We start from the raw sequence: 21,040 nt of genomic DNA on the forward strand, positions 1-21,040 counted from the left end.
GTCCATGCTGTAAAAACTTGGATTAAGCAGTCAGGTACAGACACTAACTTTAAAAGATTACTAAATCCTTTTATTAGAAGAAACATTTACAGTGTACTGAAGTGTAAAAAAGTTTTTTTTTTATGAATTTTTAAACAAAATCTCTTCAGTGACTGCAGGTACAATAAGATGGAGTCAGCATTTTGGATATAGATAACAGAGAATGGAAAATTTTCAATATACTACCTTTTAAAATAACTAAAAACGGCAAACTCCAATCGTTTCAATACAGAATAAATAACAGAATTTTAGCAACAAATTCGTTTTTATTCAAAATCAAAACAGTAAATTGTGAGATGTGTACGTTTTGTCACAGAGAGGAAGATACAATAGAACATATACTGTGGGAATGTGATTGTGTTCAAGTATTCCTAGATGAGTTTCAACTTTACATAGAAGATAAAACAAACTTTCATATAGTTTTACCAAAACATATTTTATTTTAGGTACTCCTGGTAAAATGTTTTGTATGCAAAATACTCTTATCCTTTGGTTGAAATACTATATTTATACAGTAAGATGTACTGAGAAATCATTGAACATTCGTTTTGCAATATCCTACTTAAAACTCTTTTATGAAACGCAAAAATTCCTATTTTACAAAAATGGTGATAGCGAAAAATTGTATACCCATTGGAAGAGATGGAACCTGATCTTTCCTTAACTCTCTCTCTCTCTCTCTCTCTCTCTCTCTCTCTCTCTCTCTCCTCTTTCTCTCTCACATATAAAAAACTTGTCTGTATTCCTACATGATACTTGATATGCCTATATTGAACATGTATTATAATATATAATATTAGCTTGAAAATGCGGATGTATATTCAATTGCTATGATAAAATTTAGAAATTCATTTCAAAATTAAGTATTATCTCCCCTATGCATAGCTCTTATCCTTAGATGAATTTGACTCCACTTTCTGGCACTCTGTTTTTCCCTAAAATAGCTCTAGTAAGGTTATCATTATTTCGGATTTCAAACATTTCGGTTGAGCATCACTGAAGAGACATTATTTGTCGAAATGCGCATCTGGTGCATCAAAATTGGTACCGTATAAGTTATAAATATACAGATTGTTTACAAAAATAAAAAAAAGTATTTAATTTGTCGTGAGGAATGGTCGTATAGAGTGTTGAATAGTCATACGTTTTGATGTTGTTGATTGTAGATAAGTTTTGCGATTTGAAGTTAACTAAAAGTTCTCTACAATTTTTTAGAATCCACATTTGATTTACACCACTTCTGGCATATGTGGTCGCACAGTAGGTTTGAAGTTTCTCCTTCACAGCTTTTGATATTTTCGTGAGGAGGAAAGATAGGGGCTTGGTATAACATTTACTGTATCCAGCAATGTATCTTTATTTGTAAGGGTTTAATAAAGTTTAGGAATCCAGTATAGGTACGGTAACTCATATTCATCCAACCCATTGACTGGGACATTAAATGTGTCTAAAGCTGAAACATATATAGTTTTGAAGAAGTTCGTCTGTTGAAGCAATTTATTTTGTATTGCTTATAGGAGTTATGAGATTGATCACTGTTCGTTATATTTACCTTGCATGCACTACATTGATCCGGATTAAATTATTTATATTTTCTAATCCAGACATGCAGAAAGGTAAAGCAAGCAAATAATCTTACTTAAATTTGTTTCTCTAAAATAGAAGGAACAAATTGAAGGTCGGTTTGTAGAACCCTTTATTGTTTAGGAGAATTGAAGGTCGGTTGGTAGAACCCTTTATTGTTTAGGAGAATTGAAGGTCGGTTGGTAGAACCCTTTATTGTTTAGGAGAAATAGTCTTAGTTTTAGTTGGTAAATTGTTCACTTCACATTAATAAGCTTTGATATTGGTGTTGCTCTGTCAAAAGACAAACACTGGCATCTTTATCATATTTTCTTTTGTGTTTCCATGTTTCAAATATTTATGATATACACTTGAAGTGAGGGGATATAAAATATTGCAAGTTTTCAATGGAACAGTATATCATTCACATGTTGTTTACGGATGTACTATATGTTTTAAGTCCCAATATCATAATTGTTACAGTGCTCTGTAAGACACAGTCTTCACAAAACTCTGCCTTTGGATTGATGCTTGCATTGAATCTTATCATTATTTTTCTACCGTGGATTACATCATCACAGAAACATCAAGTCATAAGGAGTTTTAAGACTGCGGTTTTCAAAACAAAATTAAGAAATTTTAGAAAGGAAAAATACTACGTTCAGACTGCTTATAGGATGAGATTCTAGAAATTACAAAATCAGGGAGGCATATTCACATGCACGTATCTTTGAGTTGAATGACATATTTGATTTTTTGAAATATCGGACAAAAATATGGAATTCCCATGAGGAAATGTTTGACTAGTATTTTTGGTCGACCTGTAACAACCCACAGTTGTATTAACTTGGGACTAGGTCTTGCACTCTGCCTGTAAACGAATATGGCCCACCAGGTATCGTTTGTAAGTGTTCGTGTCTGGTTTTGATACATAATGATTTTGATCATTTCATTGATCAATACATAGAAAGTCAAGTCAAAACGTCTACAACCCCCAAATTACAATATTCACCCCGCCCCTCGATCTCGGTACATAGTGTTCTTTATATTTCAGTCATTCACGTTTTTCAATATGTATATCAAAAATTCACTCGAGGGTACTTTGAATTCTCTGTTTTTATTTCCAGATTTGGTAAATAATTCGCTTTGTTTAGAAACACCAATAACAAGTGACGCTGCATCAATGTGGAAAACGTTGAACGGGACAGAGAGAGGTATGGTTATCAGCATTGCGACACTAGGACTACTGTTTCTTATCTTAACAGTCATGTACATCTGGGTATATCATCGACTTCATGTAGAAACAAATAATCGTAAGAAAGAAACAGAAGATTTAGATGAGAACTCTATGGCATGAACAACGTGTATTTTGTTGTTATAAAGTACTGCGTATCGTGATATGATGTGTGATGCCTGTACCTCGTTTTGTAACTGACAAACTGTCCATGTCTCATCATGTATAATTTTACCTGTAAACTGTGACATGTTGGTCGCCTTTCAATTGTTTTTAAAATGAATAATCAAATTACGTACTATGTATACATTTAGATGTAAAGGAAACCGGTGCAATTTGTTTGTATTATGGTAATATAGATAAAAAAAAAACCAATGGACATGTGGTACTATCTGTGCATGACCCGCACCACCCATTGGGCAAATATGTTACTATTAATCCATTATATAGTATTATAGACTAGATATGCATTCGTGATACATTTGGTCGTGATCTAGCCATATCGTTCGAAAACCCGTCTTTATAAAGCTAAGCCGCATTAATCAAGTGGTAAATATATATTTTGAAATTTCGTATTACCTTTCGTTATCTGCAATGGAAGTTCTATGTCCAGAACATTAGGTTATAAAGTAGACGTGATTTTCTTCCGTTTTAAAATTGAATTCCGCCATTGTATAATTTGTAAATCTGTGTTTCGCATTCTGTTTTGTTTAATATGAAAATATATGGATGACCCTTTTTATCAGGTGAATCTATTTTAGATCCTTTTTGATATTAATTTTAATTTTTCGACATAACACGTAATTTATTAGTTCTCGGAATCTAGTAGTGCTTATTTAATCAATCGTTGGTAGTTAAACTGAGAACTTAAATCACGGTAAATATGCAATGGATACCCAAATCCTATACGTGAGTTGGAGAAAAAAATAAAAGTGTTCGAGAAGTTCATAAGGGTATTAAAAACACCTGAAGTTGGGCGTGGTTGACGAAAAAGGTAAACGATGAACGATGGGCCAGTACATCTGTACATTTGTAATCGGGAAATTCTTTGCTATTGTGTTACAACGAAATTAATCGTCACATGAATGGTGGGCGCTACAACAGCATATCAACAAGAAATTCCATGTGGAGAACAAAATAGTTAGCAGAACCAATCGGAGCTTTTCTGGTTACTACAAAATGAAATAATTTCCCTAGATTTACGATGATAGTAAATGGGGATTTATCAGCATTTTCATCCATTATTCCTTTTTAGCAATACTCCATTATTAATTTGTTTCTGAAAACACTATGTAAACATCGCTAACTTTGATAACCCAATTTTCCTTTATTTTGTCTGTTATGGTAATTGCAATGTGGATAGTTCATAAAATTATTTTTAGTTCTCTTTGTAGACTTATTAGTTATTAAGAAAGCACTATGGCTCATTTTAGGTAGAAAAAAATATTTTCAAAGTACCATAAGTGGAAAATTGAACTTTAAAAATTGTGTACTCGTTTTAGGGATTCTACGAAAAAGAATACAAAAAGGTATGATCCATGGGGGTGTGGGTGTCTAATTACAAATGTTGAGCATATTATTCCAGTTCGCAAAAGAGTGTATTCAGATTGTGTTTACTCTGATTTTCTATAATTCAAGATTCAATTTGTTCAATATATTAGCTATTATGACAATACATTATCAACTTGCATATTTCCCCCAAATACTTTAAAGTCAGATAACATTTATTAATGAGTTATTTGCTCTATTGGCCATGAAGTATTTGAAATAGATCACCTCTGGTGTGTACAGGGATCCATATTTGTCCAGCTTTCTATTTTGCATTGCTTATTGTTATTTCGGATTTCAAACATTTTGGTTGAGCATCACTAAAGAGACATTATTTGTCGAAATGCGCATCTGGTGCATCAAAATTGGTACCGTATAAGTTTTACATTATAGGAGTTATGAGATTGATCACTGTTCGTTATCTTCACCTTTAATCTAAAACATGGCATTATATTTCATTTGTTATTTTAACAGTTTAATCAATATATCGGAACTTGTAGGTACATGTATATTTAGAGGAAATATAAAAACTTTCATTTTCAATAATGTCGGGTTTGGTTGAATTAACCAAAAAGGTCTGGGAGTAATTAATCATGAATCGGATAAGAAAAGTCGCTTTGTGGTGGGAAATATTTCCCGATAGTGTTCTGGATGAAATTATTTTTGTATAAATCTAGATGAGTTTACTAGTTCTAATATCCAAAACGTTTGGATTATTCTGGTTTTTCTTCGGTAAAGAAAAGAAAAAAAGTCATTGTTTCCCATTTAAAGTTTCTTGCAATGATATGGACAATCTTTGATAGTGAATCACTTTTAATAAAACAGTGAAAGTTAGTAAGGGTAACCAATTTCCTCGTAAGAACCCGATGTCAGTACGTATAGACTCATGCAATGTAATGCGTTGCTCTAAATCTGTACTGGATACTCGAATTCGGAAGAAGAAAGCAGATCATTTCTTGGATGCTGACGTCAACACATTCATAATGCAACCATGGCATTCCACTAGCCATTTAGATAATTTATAGAACTTCTATTCTGCGATTTATTTAATGACTTTAAATGAAAATATAAACTTCGTGAGAAGTATTCCTAACGGTTAAATGTAAATGAATGTATCACAGTGTAGTTTCAGAACAAGTATGTCTTACTTGTAAAGGTCAAAATGTAAAACAAATATGGTAATGATCATAAAATGTGTCAACGAGCTGTGGCAATAATTGGAAAAGAATTAATTGGTAGCAGAGCAAGCATGGATCTGTGGACATACGAGAGGTAGGATCAAGTACCCGCGAGGAGTAATCACACCCTGTCTCACCTGCCGTGATCCCTATACTATATTTTATACGCGTTTGGCGATGAAACTGTCACTACCTGTTTTAACGACTTATAGGCCTTTTGAAGCCCTTCACCGATAATGGTGACGTCTCCATGGGTGAAAAATTCTCGAGAGGGACGTTAAACAATATCCAATCAATCAATCATACAATCCATTTGACATTAAACATTACAGAGCACTGTCCTGCCCAAATATTAGGGGGGGGGGGGGACGCACAGGTATCTAAAATATTTCTTATAAAATAACCCATGAGTCCACACTCTTATTATTATGCATGCGTCGATTAAATATATATCTATATACAGTGAGCAGAGTATTATTTTTCTTGGCCTTGAAACATTTTTGCCCAATACTAGATCATCCTTGAATCTATAGTAACAGCCGGAGGAAAACGACCTGATTCACCATAGACTATATAATGCTGGCGTACTACTTTCCATCCATAAAATATATTTCAGAAATTTTTTACCCTCTCAATAATATCCAAATTTTCGTATCCACAAATTTCACAGCCACAGAGTAGTACTGACATACATGTATACTATTTCATCAAACTGGTGTTAAAATGGTAAATAAAACCGTCTTATTTTTCTAATGATACCGTACATTGCTTTCTGTGCTTCATCGACAAGATGGTTGTTTTGTTTTGTTTTTGTTTTGGGGGGGATTTTTTTTTTTTTTTTTTTTTTTTTTTGGTCTTTACAAAGAGAATCCTTTTTTTTAAAAATACCATACTTGAATTCATTCACACTTTCATATGGGTCTCCGTGGCCGAGTGGTTAGGGCATCGCGCTCAAATTCACACGGCCTCTCTCCTCTGTCGGCGCGGGTTCGAATCCCGCTCGTGTCTGTAAATGAGGAAAATTTCCCAGTTTACTTTCGGAAGGTCGGTGGTCTCTTCCCAGGTACATTGAATCTGGGTTCTTTCTTCCACCAATAAAAACTGGGCGCCACCAGATCACTGAAAAATTGTTAAGTGTGGCGGAAAATACCAATCAATCAATCAAAAACATTATTGTTGTAATAAGAAATATCTCAGGGCTTGGGGCTTTTGAAAATACCAGTATTTTTGCTTTCTCAACATTTACATTCAATTTTCATCGAGAACAGTACACATAAAACTAATCTAATGCTTTTTGAAGGTCATCTGCGGTATCGGCCATAATAACAGTATTATCAGCGTAAATTAATAGAGAAACCTTTAGGTACAAAAACAACTCATCTGCGATAGAAGTACTAATACTTTGTAACCCAACAATTTTATTTCCATCAGAATTTTTTCTAGGTCATTAATATAAATAGATAATAGAAAGTGGTATAAACTTTCACCTTGGCAAACTCCGACATTACCAAGGAAAAAATGATGGTGATCATCGACATACTGTTCATTTCTATCTTTTTAGATAAATTGTATTCCTCTATACATATTTCGTATAAAAGTATAACATTTTCCATTAATTCCATTTTCTAATAGTTTATATCAAAGGTCATTTCTTCAGACAGTATCAAACGCTTGCCTGAAATCTACAAAAAGCACAAAATAATTTTTTTTCTCACTGCTGAGCAGAGCATGCGATAGTTAAATTATGGTCTAGAGTAGATTAATTTTTTTCTAAAACCTACTCGACTTTCATTAATTAATAAGATTAAATTCGGATGCATAGACCGCAAAGCGCTTACTCAAAATACATGTAAATAGTTTACCGATGCAGCTAAGCAATGTAATATGTCTATAGTTTTCTGGCTGACTTGGGTCACCCTTATTCTTAACAAGAGGCCCATGGGCCACATCGCTCACCTGAGTCACCTTGGTCCATATCAGAAGATTTTCCATATCTATTTGCATGTAAAACCGTAGTCCCTATTATGGCCCAAACCTTCCCCTGGAGGCTATGGTTTTTGCAAACTTGAATCTACACTATGTCAGAAAGCTTTCATGTAAATGTGAACTTCTTTGGCCCAATGGTTCTTAAGAAGAAGATTTTTAAAGATTTTCCCTATATATTTGTATGTAAAACTTTGACCCCTATTGTGGCCCCATCCGACCCCCGGGGGCCATGATCTTAACAATTTATAATCTGCACTATATCAGGAAGCTTTCATATAAACCTCAGTTTTTCTGGCTCAGTGGTTCTTGAGAAGAAGATTTTAAAAGATTTTTCCTATAAATTTGTATGTAAAACTTTGATGCCCCCCTTGAGGCCCCATCCAATCCCCCGGGGTCCATGATTTTAACAAACTTGAATCTGCACTATATCAAAAAAAAAAAAAATCAAAAAAAAAACCAAACTTTGACCCCCTATTGTGGCCCCATCCGATCCCCGGGGGCCATGATTTTAACAATTTAGAATCTGTACTATATCAGGAAGCTTTCATATAAATCTCAGCTTTTCTGGCTTAGTGGTTCTTGGGAAGAAGATTTTTAAAGATTTTTCCTATATATTTGTATGTAAAACTTTGACCCCCTATTGTGGCCCCATCCGATCCCCGGGGGCCATGATTTCAACAATTTATAAATCTGTACTATATCAGGAAGCTTTCATATAAACCTCAGCTTTTCTGGCTCAGTGGTTCTTGGGAAGAAGATTTTTCCTATATATTTGTATGTAAAACTTTGATCCCCTATTGTGGCCCCATCCGACCCCCGGGGGCCGTGATTTTAACAATTTAGAATCTGTATTATATCAGGAAGCTTTCATATAAATCTCAGCTTTTCTGGTTCAGTGGTTCTTGAGAAGAAGATTGTCCCTATATATTTGTATGTAAAACTTTGATCCCCTATTGTGGCCCCATCCCACCCCCGGGGGCCATGATTTTAACAATTTAGAATCTGTACTATATCAGGAAGCTTTCATATAAATCTCAGCTTTTCTGGCTTAGTGGTTCTTGGGAAGAAGATTTTTAAAGATTTTTCCTATATATTTGTATGTAAAACTTTGACCCCCTATTGTGGCCCCATCCGACCCCCGGGGGCCGTGATTTCAACAATTTAGAATCTGTATTATATGAGGAAGCTTTCATATAAATTTCAGCTTTTCTGGCTCAGTGGTTCTTGAGAAGATTTTTAAAGATTTTCCCTATATATTTGTATGTAAAACTTTGATCCCCTATTGTGGCCCCATCCGACCCCCGGGGGCCGTGATTTTAACAATTTAGAATCTGCATTATATAAGGAAGCTTTCATGTAAATCTCAGCTTTTCTGGCTCAGTGGTTCTTGAGAAGAAGATTTTCCCTATATATTTGTATGTAAAACTTTGATCCCCTATTGTGGCCCCATCTGACCCCCGGGGGCCATGATTTTAACAATTTAGCATCTGCATTATATAAGGAAGCTTTCATATAAATTTCATCTTTTCTGGCCCAGTGGTTCTTGAGAAGAAGATTTTTTAATGACCCTACCCTATTTTTACCTTTTCTTGATTATCTCCCCTTGGAAGGTGGCCTGGCCCTTTATTTTAACAATTTAGAATTCCCTTTACCTAAGGATGTTTTGTGTCAACTTTGGTTGAAATTGGCCCAGTGGTTGTTGAAAATGTGAAAAGTTTACAGACGGACGGACGGACGCCGGAATACGGGTGATCAGAAAAGCTCACTTGAGTTTTCAGCTCAGGTGAGCTAAAAATTGGTTGAATAATTCCTATTGACCATTCGTCTGGTACAAAACCGCTGTCGTAAATCAAAATGAATAGCTTTCTACATACTGGTGAGACTAGAGTACTGAAATTGTTGTAAAAATATGTTCATTGATAACCAAATCGTGTCCCGCTGCTTTATTATTACTAAGTTTCTTAACAGCTTCTTTAATCTCTTCATCGATCAGGATATCATCTGCTACATGTTTGTCAGTACGTGTATCTGTTAAACTCTCAGTACTATTCACCTCGTCTTCGCATTCAATAATACCTTTCCAATAAAATGAAACATATCATTAATGTCTACAGCGCATGCATTGTTTTTAGTTTTCGCATTTCAAGGATTACAAACGATGGGTCCCAAGAGTATGCCTTTATACTACGGTTTGTGTACTGTTGTTTACGTACTGGTTTTGCCTGTGACAACAACCATTGCTTTTATGGTGTCGAATATACCACTGAAAAAATCCACCACATACTGAACATCCAACTTTCTTGATAATTATTTTATTCTTAAATCACCAATTTTTAAAACGTAAAACTTTACAAGTACATGCAACCAGAAAGCAATCACTGGGTTATTTCTCTCAACATCAAAATAATTGTACCATATCAAGTAGTTACACATTTTTATCACTTCATCAATGGAATTACTACAGAATACTACATGTACTACACTTCATTTTGGTCCATTCAATAATAAACACTAAAACGTAATCAGCTGCAGGTAAAATGTGAAAGTCAATGAAAATCACATGGTATGAATGCTTTGACCAAATTCAGCCTAGTTAATGGGTCATCTTCCCAATGATGAGAAAATGTTAAGCTTGCAATCCCCCTCGCCAAAAGGAAAAATCTGAATGTCATTTATTTAAACGATTGGCGTTTTACTGCGTCTAGTGCACACGTTATTTTCTGTGTGGATTCCCTTTCAATTTTACATGTCTCATTTCATCTTTCTACAATAAAAGATTCTTTATTGTGCCAGAGTCTACCTTGATGCTGGGTCTAACAGTTTTAAAGGTCTCATAAAGACCTCTATTATGACTCTCCTTTAGTTAAACACCAACAGAAAGAGTAATTACTCTCTATGTTTGATATATTGACTTTCCTTTACTGTACACCTGTAGAGGGAATAATTACTTTCTCTTTCATATTCATTTTCCTTTAGTGTACCCATATTTCGTTGAACACCTGTAGAAGGAGTTGAGTCACACCCATATTTAACTGTGCACATGTAAAAGAAATAGTCACTATCTATTTTTGAGTCACAGCTAGCCTCAGTGGTGGATCTGAATGAGGAGGGGGTGGGAGGGTGTTACAACTACACTCCCTCCATTCCCTACTGGTGGAAGATACTTCTTAAAATTCTCATTTTTATTTCTTTTTACATTCTTGAGTCTGCAAATCAATGATTCTCCAATTGCCCCCTGACAAGTCATTGCCTAAATGAGCAAGTCAATATTTCAGTTAGGAATATGAAATCTGAAACAAAATTCTAAATTCCATTTTACATTCCATGATTTCATCACTTTTTCATTTTTTTGAAAAATCTACGGTTGCATCTTCTATTATATATAATCCTTGGTGTACAATTGAACCTGATAGCAAACTAGACTGAGCCTTTAAGTGAAGGAAACAGGACTTCTTAGTCTTCTGGTAAACATATATTTTTGGGAGAAATAAACAGAAAAGATATGATATCCTGAAAAAAGTCAAACTGAAAATAAACAAAAATATATGAACTGAAAAGGAAACATGGGTTTCAGGCTGTATAACGATCTTAATATTGGGGGCTGGTTGACACTGTGGATTGCAAGCTTCTACCCCACCCCTAAAAATATTCTGGATCCGCTCCTGGGCTTGACTCAGACTGAATTAATATGTACACATGTACATTGTAGATCTTCCTCCCCTAGGGCAAACATAATAAAGTAAATTGTGTGCTCATGTATAACATATTATACAACTGTTTAGTAAAGTGTACATAATGGTAGCAATTCATTTGCAAGTTGATGAAATAAAACCTGGGGATGATGGGGGTGGAGGTTCACCTACATGTGTTTCCATGTGTGTCTATAGATATATATATATAGACATGTATAAACTTCCAGTCTAATTAGTAACTACACACTTTACAACAGACATATTGATCTGTTTGTGTCCTCATGTTCTTCCAAGGCTGTCACTCCCTCAAAGTTAGACTGAACCCATTTTCAATGACAAAAAGTACCATTCATATTCCCAATGTTAGCAAAATTCACTAAATTGTACAATGTAAAGTGGTGGGGAATTTAATTTGCATTTGCTTAAAACTCATAGAAAATGAAAGTAAACAAACAACATTTTTTCCTGGTCTGCTAATTCAACAGACTTGGTACATTTGATTTTACATAGTGATGATAGTCTGGTCTTAAAACGACTAGTCCTGGGTGTCGGATGCCCCATCATATTTTTCAACCCCTGGGACAAATTAATAAAGTAAAGAAATGAAAATATGGTTGTTTTGTTTTTCTTATGGTTTATAATTTATTTATTTTTTACATGTATTTGCAAGAAGACAGTTTACAAGCTAAATTTTCCCAATTTCTCAATCTCATAGGGATTCAGTTAGAAAAGGGTGGTCCTTCGGATGAGACCAGAAAAACAGAGGCCCCTTGTCACAGCAGGTGTGGACGATAAAGATCCCTCCCTGTTCAAAGGCCGTAAGTGTCAAACATAGGTCTAAATTTTGCAGCCAGCTGCCATGGTGACATCTCCATATATGAGTGAAAGATTCTCAAGTGGGACGTTAAACAATATACAAACAACCAACCCAATTTATCAAAGAAACTGATGATGATATTCCCAATCAAAGGGGCCCACTTCCCAAACCAAAAAGTATGGGGTCATGTGACAGCCCTGACCGAGCTATAATTTTTTTGTTACAATGATTGCCTCTGCACAAACATCACATACGGCTTATCACCAGTATGTATCCTCATGTGTGCCTGCAAGTGTCCTTTCTGATTAAACGCCCTCTCACAGATCTCACATTGGAAAGGTTTATCGCCAGTATGTGTCCTCATGTGTCTCTGTAAATCTCCTGTTACAGTGAATGCTTTCCCACAGACTTCACATCCATATGGTTTAATGCCTGTATGTGTTCTCATGTGTGTCTGTAAGTGTCCTGTTATATTGAAAGCCTTCCCACAGATCTCACATTTGTAAGGTTTATCACCAGTATGAGTTCTCCTGTGTGTTTGTAAGGTTCCTGTCAGATTAAACGTCTTCCCACAGATATCGCATTCGTAAGGCCTATCACCAGTATGAATCCTCATGTGTCTCTGCAAGTCTCCGGTAACGCCGAACGCCTTTCCGCAAACATCACATTGATAAGGCTTAATACCAGTATGTATCCTCCGGTGTTTGTGTAGGTTTCCCGATACGTTGAAAGCCTTCTCACAGATATCACATTTGTAAGGTTTATCACCAGTATGTGTCCTTATATGTCTCTGTAAATTTCCTGTTACAGTGAATGCCTTCTCGCAGAACTCGCACTTGTAAGGTTTATCACCAGTATGGATCCTCATGTGTGTCCGCAAGTTTCCTTTCTGATTGAACGCTTTCCCACAGACTTCACATTCGAAGGGTTTATCACCGGTATGTGTCCTCATGTGTATCTCTAAGACTCCGGTCTGATTGAATGTCCTTCCACAGACATCACATTTATACGGTTTTATACCCCCTAGAGTATTCATGATGTTCTTTCAATAAGTTGATTGGATTTCTGTAACATATAAGTAAACATGAAATTCATATGACACTAATTGGATAGGCTGAGAAGGCAGACAATCATAGAAGTGTTAAATCTAAAGCAAACTAGCATGGCGCCGCACCATGTCCTTTTTGGCTGACGCCATGCCCTTTTTAATTGCACAATGCCCTTTTTTCTCTCTAATTTTTTTTAAAAATATTTGTTAATAAAAACAATTGTTCTTTATTTCACAAAGTTGATTGAAAAGTTTAAAATCATAGCAGCAGGTATTTATTTTCAAAGAGGCTAAATGATTATTCTATTACTATCATAGTATGATACAATGAAAGTGCCCCGAAATTGTCTTGCTGCGACGAAAAGTGCCCTTTTGAACATATGATATGTGTGCCCTCTCTAGATCCTAGATTTAACACTACATAGGATAATTAATCAAAGGTAAATTTTATACTTTAAATCCTGCAATGCTACCACCACTGAGGTGTAGAGGTTAGAGCATTCGCCCCACATGCAGAAGAACAGGGTTTGAATCCAAGTTGCTACAGACCTAAGTCGTTAAAATAGGAAGTGACAGTTCCATTGCCAAACGCTCAGCATCAGATGTGAATGTCACGGGTCCTCAGATATGAATGACCTTAAAATCGGATGTCCCGTGTCACAGTAGGTGTGGCACGCTAAAGAACCCTCACTACTCAATGGGTGTAAGCATCAAACGAAGGCCTAAATTTAAAGCCCTTCACTGGTCTTGGTGACATCTCCAAATGAGTGAAAAATTCTCGAGAGATGTTAAACAAGACAGTATCAATCAATCCTGCAACTACCCTTCCTACACACACAAACAAAAGTAACCCAATAAATCAGTGATATTTATTTTACCTATAAAAGTATAACTTTGACCTTGAAAAACAACAAGCATCTTCCTTTCACCATTAGGATATGGTTTTTTGATGTCCTGTCGAGAATTTTCACTCAGATTTAAATGTCACCTGTTGTAGGTGAAGTACGAAAATTTATGCCTATGCTTAGCACTCTGATCAGAGAGCCTGCCACTGTGCCACAGCAGCGAGGGTTCTTCAACGTGTCAATGCCTGTTGCAAATTAGAACCTCCATTTTTCAGCCCCCCCCCCCCCCCCCCTCTCTCTCCAGTGGTGGTGGTGTTTTTATACCAGGTGATTATTTCACAAAATGTAAATTTGATTTTATTCAATTTTTGAAGAGAAAATTGCAGTCAGCTGTATTCACCAGGACCTGTACTATGAGTATTGAATGACCTTGAAATCACCAGGCTATTGTTTCTCTTATTCTCTAGTCATGGTAATTTTGTGACCCACGGTATCAAATTGATTTATCATTACATCATGTATATTTTACTGAATTAGTTATTTTTGTTTTTAAAAAAAATAAATTATTGGTGCTTTGATCTTGAATTCAATGCTACAAACGAGTCATATGATAAAATTCCAATTCGCAGGAAAAAATATTCCCCAATATATTTCATGGAACACCATGTTTTTTCAAAAGTAATATATATATATATATATATATATATATATATATATATATATATATATGCCCTTTACATTCATATCGTGTATGAATGTATCATATCATTATGATACATTATCAATATCATATAAAGTGATATTGAATACACTTTATATATATATATATATAAAGTGCTTTATATATATATATATATATATATATATATATATATATATATATATATATATAATTCAATAAAAGAAGCAGGAAAATACAGTTCCAAAATATATTATCACACAGTCAAAATAATTCAATAAAATTATTGAATTATTTTGACTGTGTGATATCAACTCTTTCTATTTGGATTATATATATATATATATATATATATATATATATATATATATATATATATACTTATATTAGATTAGAATAAGTATATCATAAACTTCTTGTTAAAATTGCCTTGCCATAGATATATTCTACGATAGTTTCTGAGATTAGTAGAATATAACAAATAGTACTGTAAACAGAATAATTATCTAACCCAGGATTTAACAATTAAATTTTGCTTTCAGTTAAAGTGCATGTTAGTTTAGTAACTAAGTACATTATTTTTTTAATTTTCTTGCAGAGTGAGTTAACTCAGGTTAGTAAGTCTTGATTTAATGGGAAAAAATAATTTCTACTGTTTTACATTTAATAAAAATAATTTCTACTGTTTTACACTTAATAAGCTTCAATGAATGTAATGGAATGTTTTCAGTGTTTATTCGATTTTTTGTTCTAAGCCTATATTATGATAGTTGGTAAAATGGGAAGCAAAAAACGGGCCAGGTCACCTTCGTAAACCGATTTCTTTAGTTTTCTTCGTTGATATATCTTTGCTTGTTTTGAAACTTTAACAGAATATATTCTTAATGATACATTTAGTCTTCAGTACAAAATTTAGCACATATTATCTAAAGATAAAGAATGCAGTGATTGTATAAAATCTGGTTGGTAAAATGGGTAGCGAGACCAGAACACACATTATTGCATATTTTTTGTAAGCTATGCACCTGCTGCTGAAAACCTTGCATATTTTCAATTCATAGAGAGTTGAATTTGATACTCAATGCATTATTTGACCATTTCAATGCCTTTTATTTTACTTATCGGCGATTTTTCCAAACCCGGGCCAAGAGGAAACCGGATGTGGTTGACCCGGGCCAGCGTTATTTATTCTGATTTAGTTGCTACTGTTTTTGATTAATTAACCGTAATTATGAGATCAAAGTGATACCATTCATAATTAGTAATTGACGGGAAGCTGAATTACGTTTAGGATGCATCAAAGATGAAAGTGACAGCTAACACCTTCAGTTTATTCGGAATTTTAATATTCAGCCATGGGCTACCTGTGTCCGGTTTCCTTTTGACCCGGGTTTTAATCAATCGTAAATATCAAATATATAAAACCCACATAACAGGTACTGCAGCATTTTGGTAATAAATTGTCATAATATTTATCTAAATTATGTCTAGTTTCATTGTTGTGTAACATATATCAGTTGTAATCACAGAAAAATGTGTATTTTTTCTCGTTACCCATTTTACCAACCTGAAATAAACAATCGTTGATATTTTCACAGTGAAGCAAAAATATGCCGTAATTTTTGTAGCAAAGACTCAATGTATCATCCAGATTAAGATTAAGAAATTTCACATCAAACGAAAATAAAGTAACGAAGAAAACTAAAAAATTCGGATTACCAAGGTGACCCGGTCCAGTTTTTACTACCCATTTTACCAATTATCCTATATTATTGTTAACAAGTTGTGTTTCTAGAGAAGATATTTCTAAGATCAGACAGTGCTTTTTATTTCAAAATTGGACTAGAAATGAATACGGAGAATTTTTTTTAATGTAGTTTATACTAAATATACATAGATTTTTTTAAAAAGAAACTAACTATTGGCAAAGGAGCGTATACATCTATTTCGATCCGCCCACAGGGGAACAAAATGGATAAGAAGCCCCTGTGATCCGCCTATCGTTTTGTGGGGTTAGCAACGATAGAGGGCGCTTGGTTTCATTACGAGGCAGAGAAAGGTTCAGTAACAGATCTCCATCAGATTGTCTTACCTTTTATATTACCAAACTGTTGGTACTATTGTCACGAAAAGCATGAAAATAAATTTCGGGCAACAAGAATGTTGGAACTCTGAAGGTCTAGACAACAGGCCTCTGTGGACAAACCGATCTGGATCTGGATGGTGTGATGTAGCCTACTCGTTAAAACGACTGCACTGCTAAAATAAAAAGAAACATTCGTTTAAAGCAAGGCCATTTAAGCTCATGTTTATCGTTTAATGTATAGATGTACTGATTCTAGATAAAATGTACTTACTCGAACAACTGAAGCTCTTTAAGTCGAGCTCCAGGACAATAGGCTTGTGGCCAATTTATATTATAATTTATCGACTATGTATTTTTTTTTTCTTGGCATAACGAACCCGACGACAAAAAGATTTGCTGGGGATTTCACAGCAACAATTTGTCTTTTCTTTAAGGTAGCTCCTCCCTCGTGCGACTTATCAATATTAATGATTAAAAGTAGGAAAACTATTGATTTCCACTCAATATATTTTAATAATCAAAGAGATATAGAGTAATTGTGCATAATAGAAAATTAAAATATTTCCTTTAAAATAATAGAAAAATTTTCAGTCACTATCAATAGTTTACCAATTTAGAAAATTTTATGCAGTGAATAAAATTTCTCTGATGAATATTTTTGCAGAAAACTATACCAAATGGAAACAGTTCATATTTTTGTTCCACCCTCTAACACGATCACGCCGTACGACACTAGTTATATATTGTTCTACATACATGTACATGTAACTATATCATACAGGATTAACAAGGCGCCAAATATAATACAAAATAACTCTAAAACGATGTACTGAATTATATAAAAATGTATGGTAAATGACATAAATTCAAAAATGTATGAAAAATGTCAATATCCATGAATTAAAATTGAAAAAAGCATTTAAAAATTATCAATAAATCAAGAAATGTGAACATACAATTTTTTTAGATTTACATTTAAAAAAAAAAAAAACAATTACAACATTGTATAAATCAATGTATGAAGATGAATAAAGATCTAAAAGTAGTCTGGATATTTTCTTTTCAAGAAACGTTTTTAAACACTTTTAAATAAGATCTCATTGTTTCTGGCAACGTGTTCCATAGGCTGGCCCCCCTTCCCACAATTCCGTTCGCGCATTCTCAATGCAGAGAGTGCACGGACAGGGGTAGAGGATGGGGAGGGGGGCGTAGAGTACGTGTTCCATTAAGCAAGAGAATGTTCTGCGCATGATCAGTTTTTTAATCGAGACTGCCTACTGACAAATACTTTGATATTACAGGTGTTTCAGCAATCGCAAATTCTGTGGTTCGTCATAACGATCTAGTTTACAAATACGACTTGACCTGTCATTGGGTCGAATGCTGCCTGATGTGTTTCATATACCACTGTAAGACTGTTCTTTATATACTAATTTTGACTAAGGATTACTTAGTTAACCTGGTGATTGATTGATATATTAAATTTCACTTATATGCAGATGTCACCATCGTCGATGAAGGGCTGCATAATTTAGGCCTATAGATCACAGGCACTGTATACTACAGAGGTCATAAGTCATTTACAGAAACAAGTACCTGTGCTATAGATGCTCGACGCGCTTAAATGGCCTTTGAGCAGGGGGGATCTTTATCGTGCCACACATGCTGCAACACGGGTCCTCTGTTTTTGTGGACTCATCCGAATTAGGACCGCCCCATTTAGTCGCCTCTTACGACAAGCAGGAGGTACTGAGGACCTATTCTAACCCGACTCCCCAGGGGTGGGGTGCTGAGGACCTATTCTAACCCGGATCCCCGAGGGTGAGGTACTGAGGACCTATTCTAACCCGACTCCCCACTGGTCTTTGCCTGATGAAGATATGGGTCTTGCGGCGGGTGTGACCGATCAATAGGAATGCTTACTCCCCCTAGGTACCTGATTCCATGCACCTTTGGTGTTTCCAGGGGTCTGTGTTTGTCCTATTCTTAATTTTGTATTGTCCGTAGGAATTACCAGTATTAGATTGATCGCTATTCTTTATCGTCACTTTTTGATTACAGACTTGCATTGACATGTCATTTGTAGTTAAATTTAGGTTTGTCCAAACGGTAAAGTAAATTCAGACTCAGAGATGGGAGGAGTTGTGACCCGACAACGGTAATGTTTCCGTTTAAACGTGGGATTGCAGAGCACAAAGCCCTGAAGGGGTCGGGGTTTTTTTTGGGGGGGGGGGTGTTTTTGTTTTTTGGTGGGTTTTTTTTTTTTGTTTTTTTTTTGGTTTTGGGTTTTTTTGTTTTTGTTTTTATCCACTAATGGGGTTGTAAGTTACAAGTTGTAACTTAAGATCCGCCGTTGCACTGAGTCTTGATGGGGTTACGAGATGGTTTTAAAATTTAAAAAGAATATATTTGAAAACTGTGTAAGGTTTTCTGAACAACAAGAATATAATTTTTTTGATTTTTAAGTTTGTTCACACCATGATCTCTGAGGTCATGGTAAAAACACAGGATGGGGTCAAAGTTTTATATAGGGGTACAAATGTATAATAATATTCTTTGAAAATCGTCTTAAGAAGCATACACGAGTTCACCGTGTCAATTCAGTAATCAATCTCACTTCTATAGTGTATATACACATTTGTTCTTCCTATAGCCCCAGGGCCACTATACAGGGATTTGAAAAAGGTACTATAGAATATACTAGGAAACATCTTTTAATTCCTCTGGGGAAAATTAACTTTAGCCTGTTTTCTGGGAGATGGGTATATAACACTTTTTTTAGGGGTGGGTGGGGGTGTTGATATACAGGAAGTTCTATGCTACAAGATTGAAGATGAATATTCGTAAAACTTAATTATTGTGGGAATATTTAGGTTGTAATGGACAAATAAGACATGAATGAAATGTACAGTACAGTGTCTTCAGTTTACCGTGACCATTGACCCGATACTCCTCTTATATTTCACTACAGTGGTAAAGATATCGACACTGTATATACATGCTTGGAAAAAGGTGGAGGTGCGGCTACAACTTTCAAGCTGTACATCCTCCTTATCAATTATTCTGTCCCCTACCCCGTCCCACGACCACATCCCCCGCCCCTATCCGCCGCGATACATAGACATGGAATCCGAATCAACAATATGTTATCGCACGTGAGTCCTGGAGTCTGATCGAGATACATTTTTTGTACTTGTGATTAACATTGCTACAAATAAGTTTTCTTTAAAAAAGAATGATAAAGATTTCAAAATTACGTTTATGTTTTTAGAATAGTCCAAAAACAGTGGATACATTTTGTATTGGATAAAGAGGATGTACAGCATGGAATCAATTTTGTGGATACAGATTTATATATATAGGAAGATGGAGTGATTGATTGTATCTTGTTTAAGCAGTGGGGGTTCTTTAGCGTGCCACTCCTACTGTGTCTCGGGACATCCGTTTTTAAGGTCATCTCCGAGGACCCGTGACATTCACACCTGATGCCTAGCGTTTGGCGATGGAACGTCCGCTACCTCTTTTAACGACTTATGTCTGTCGCGGCCGGGATTTGAACCCTGACCTTCCACATGCGGGGCGAACGCTCTAATCCCTAGATCACCGCAGGTAATATTTCAATTTTTGAACATTTATTACGACCATGCATCCATTTCTGTATCAAGTGTTCTTAAAGTCCAAAATAAACAGCATTGCATGTATTTTAACCTTCTAAATGAAAGAATAAAAGCAATATTTTAGCCTTATATCTGTGTTATGTAAAGAAAGACTCGAGTCTTTTTATGTATACAAACAAACAAGTGAACCATTAATTTCGTAATAAACAGTATATTAATTTTGCATAGTCACAAATTTAAACTTTTAGATGACACATTTTACCCAAAGAATGCTTGAAATGTTAAAAATATCATAAATAGATATCCATTTCTTTTGAAAATTTCTTAAACAATACATACCGCAATCTTTGTTTACAAAACAAATAATAAATTCTCTAAAATGAGCTTAGGTGAAAATGTATGACCTTATTGTTTATGTAAAATCTTTTAAATACATTATGCAAAAATAGGAAAAGAAAATATTCATATCTAGTGGTTGTTCATTTCCTAAACAAAAACTTTGTTAATCACCAATCTGATTCTACGCATGATTACTCTGAAGTTGATATTAAAAAAGATGTCGGAGTTCCTCATTGACACACTCTTAATGGTCTTTGGTGATCAGGCCTTCTTACAGTTTGTTGGAACTACCCATGGTCACGAAATGTGCTCCTTTGTTAGTTGGTCTCACAGCGGGTGTGACCGGTCGACAGGGAATACGTACTCCTC

At 34.9% G+C, this 21,040-nt stretch overlaps 2 protein-coding genes across 3 annotated transcripts in view; one reads left to right on the forward strand and one right to left on the reverse strand.

Annotated features, from left to right (window-relative positions):
- Positions 1-3,750, forward strand: part of LOC125676663 (uncharacterized) — a 51,391-nt gene extending 47,641 nt beyond the window's left edge. Inside the window, exon 11 of the mRNA XM_056160789.1 lies at positions 2,730-3,750. Within this exon, the coding sequence (XP_056016764.1) occupies positions 2,730-2,959 (230 nt within the window). The 3' untranslated portion in view covers positions 2,960-3,750. The remainder of the gene's footprint in view (positions 1-2,729) is intronic.
- A 6,090-nt stretch (positions 3,751-9,840) lies between these two features.
- LOC125674631 (zinc finger protein 235-like) lies at positions 9,841-17,064 on the reverse strand. Of its 2 annotated transcripts, none has more exons than XM_048911877.2 (3): positions 16,987-17,064; positions 16,722-16,888; positions 9,841-13,122 (listed from the first exon to the last, which is right to left on the reverse strand). In XM_048911877.2, exon 3 carries the CDS (start codon positions 13,091-13,093, stop codon positions 12,278-12,280), a length of 816 nt encoding a protein of 271 aa, XP_048767834.1. In that variant the 5' UTR covers positions 13,094-13,122; positions 16,722-16,888; positions 16,987-17,064; the 3' UTR covers positions 9,841-12,277. The 2 variants fall into 2 exon arrangements, with proteins under 2 accessions (XP_048767834.1, XP_048767835.1); XM_048911878.2 differs by having other exon boundaries at positions 16,722-16,885; positions 16,987-17,062.
- Between the last annotated feature and the right edge of the window lie 3,976 nt (positions 17,065-21,040).

Source organism: Ostrea edulis, chromosome 3 (assembly GCF_947568905.1).
Source record: "Ostrea edulis chromosome 3, xbOstEdul1.1, whole genome shotgun sequence".
Lineage (NCBI taxonomy): Eukaryota > Metazoa > Mollusca > Bivalvia > Ostreida > Ostreidae > Ostrea > Ostrea edulis.

Bases quoted from the DNA above. Each gene is read 5' to 3' on its own strand.
- LOC125674631 (XM_048911877.2), bottom strand. From the start codon at position 13,093: ATGAATACTCTAGGGGGTATAAAACCGTATAAATGTGATGTCTGTGGA.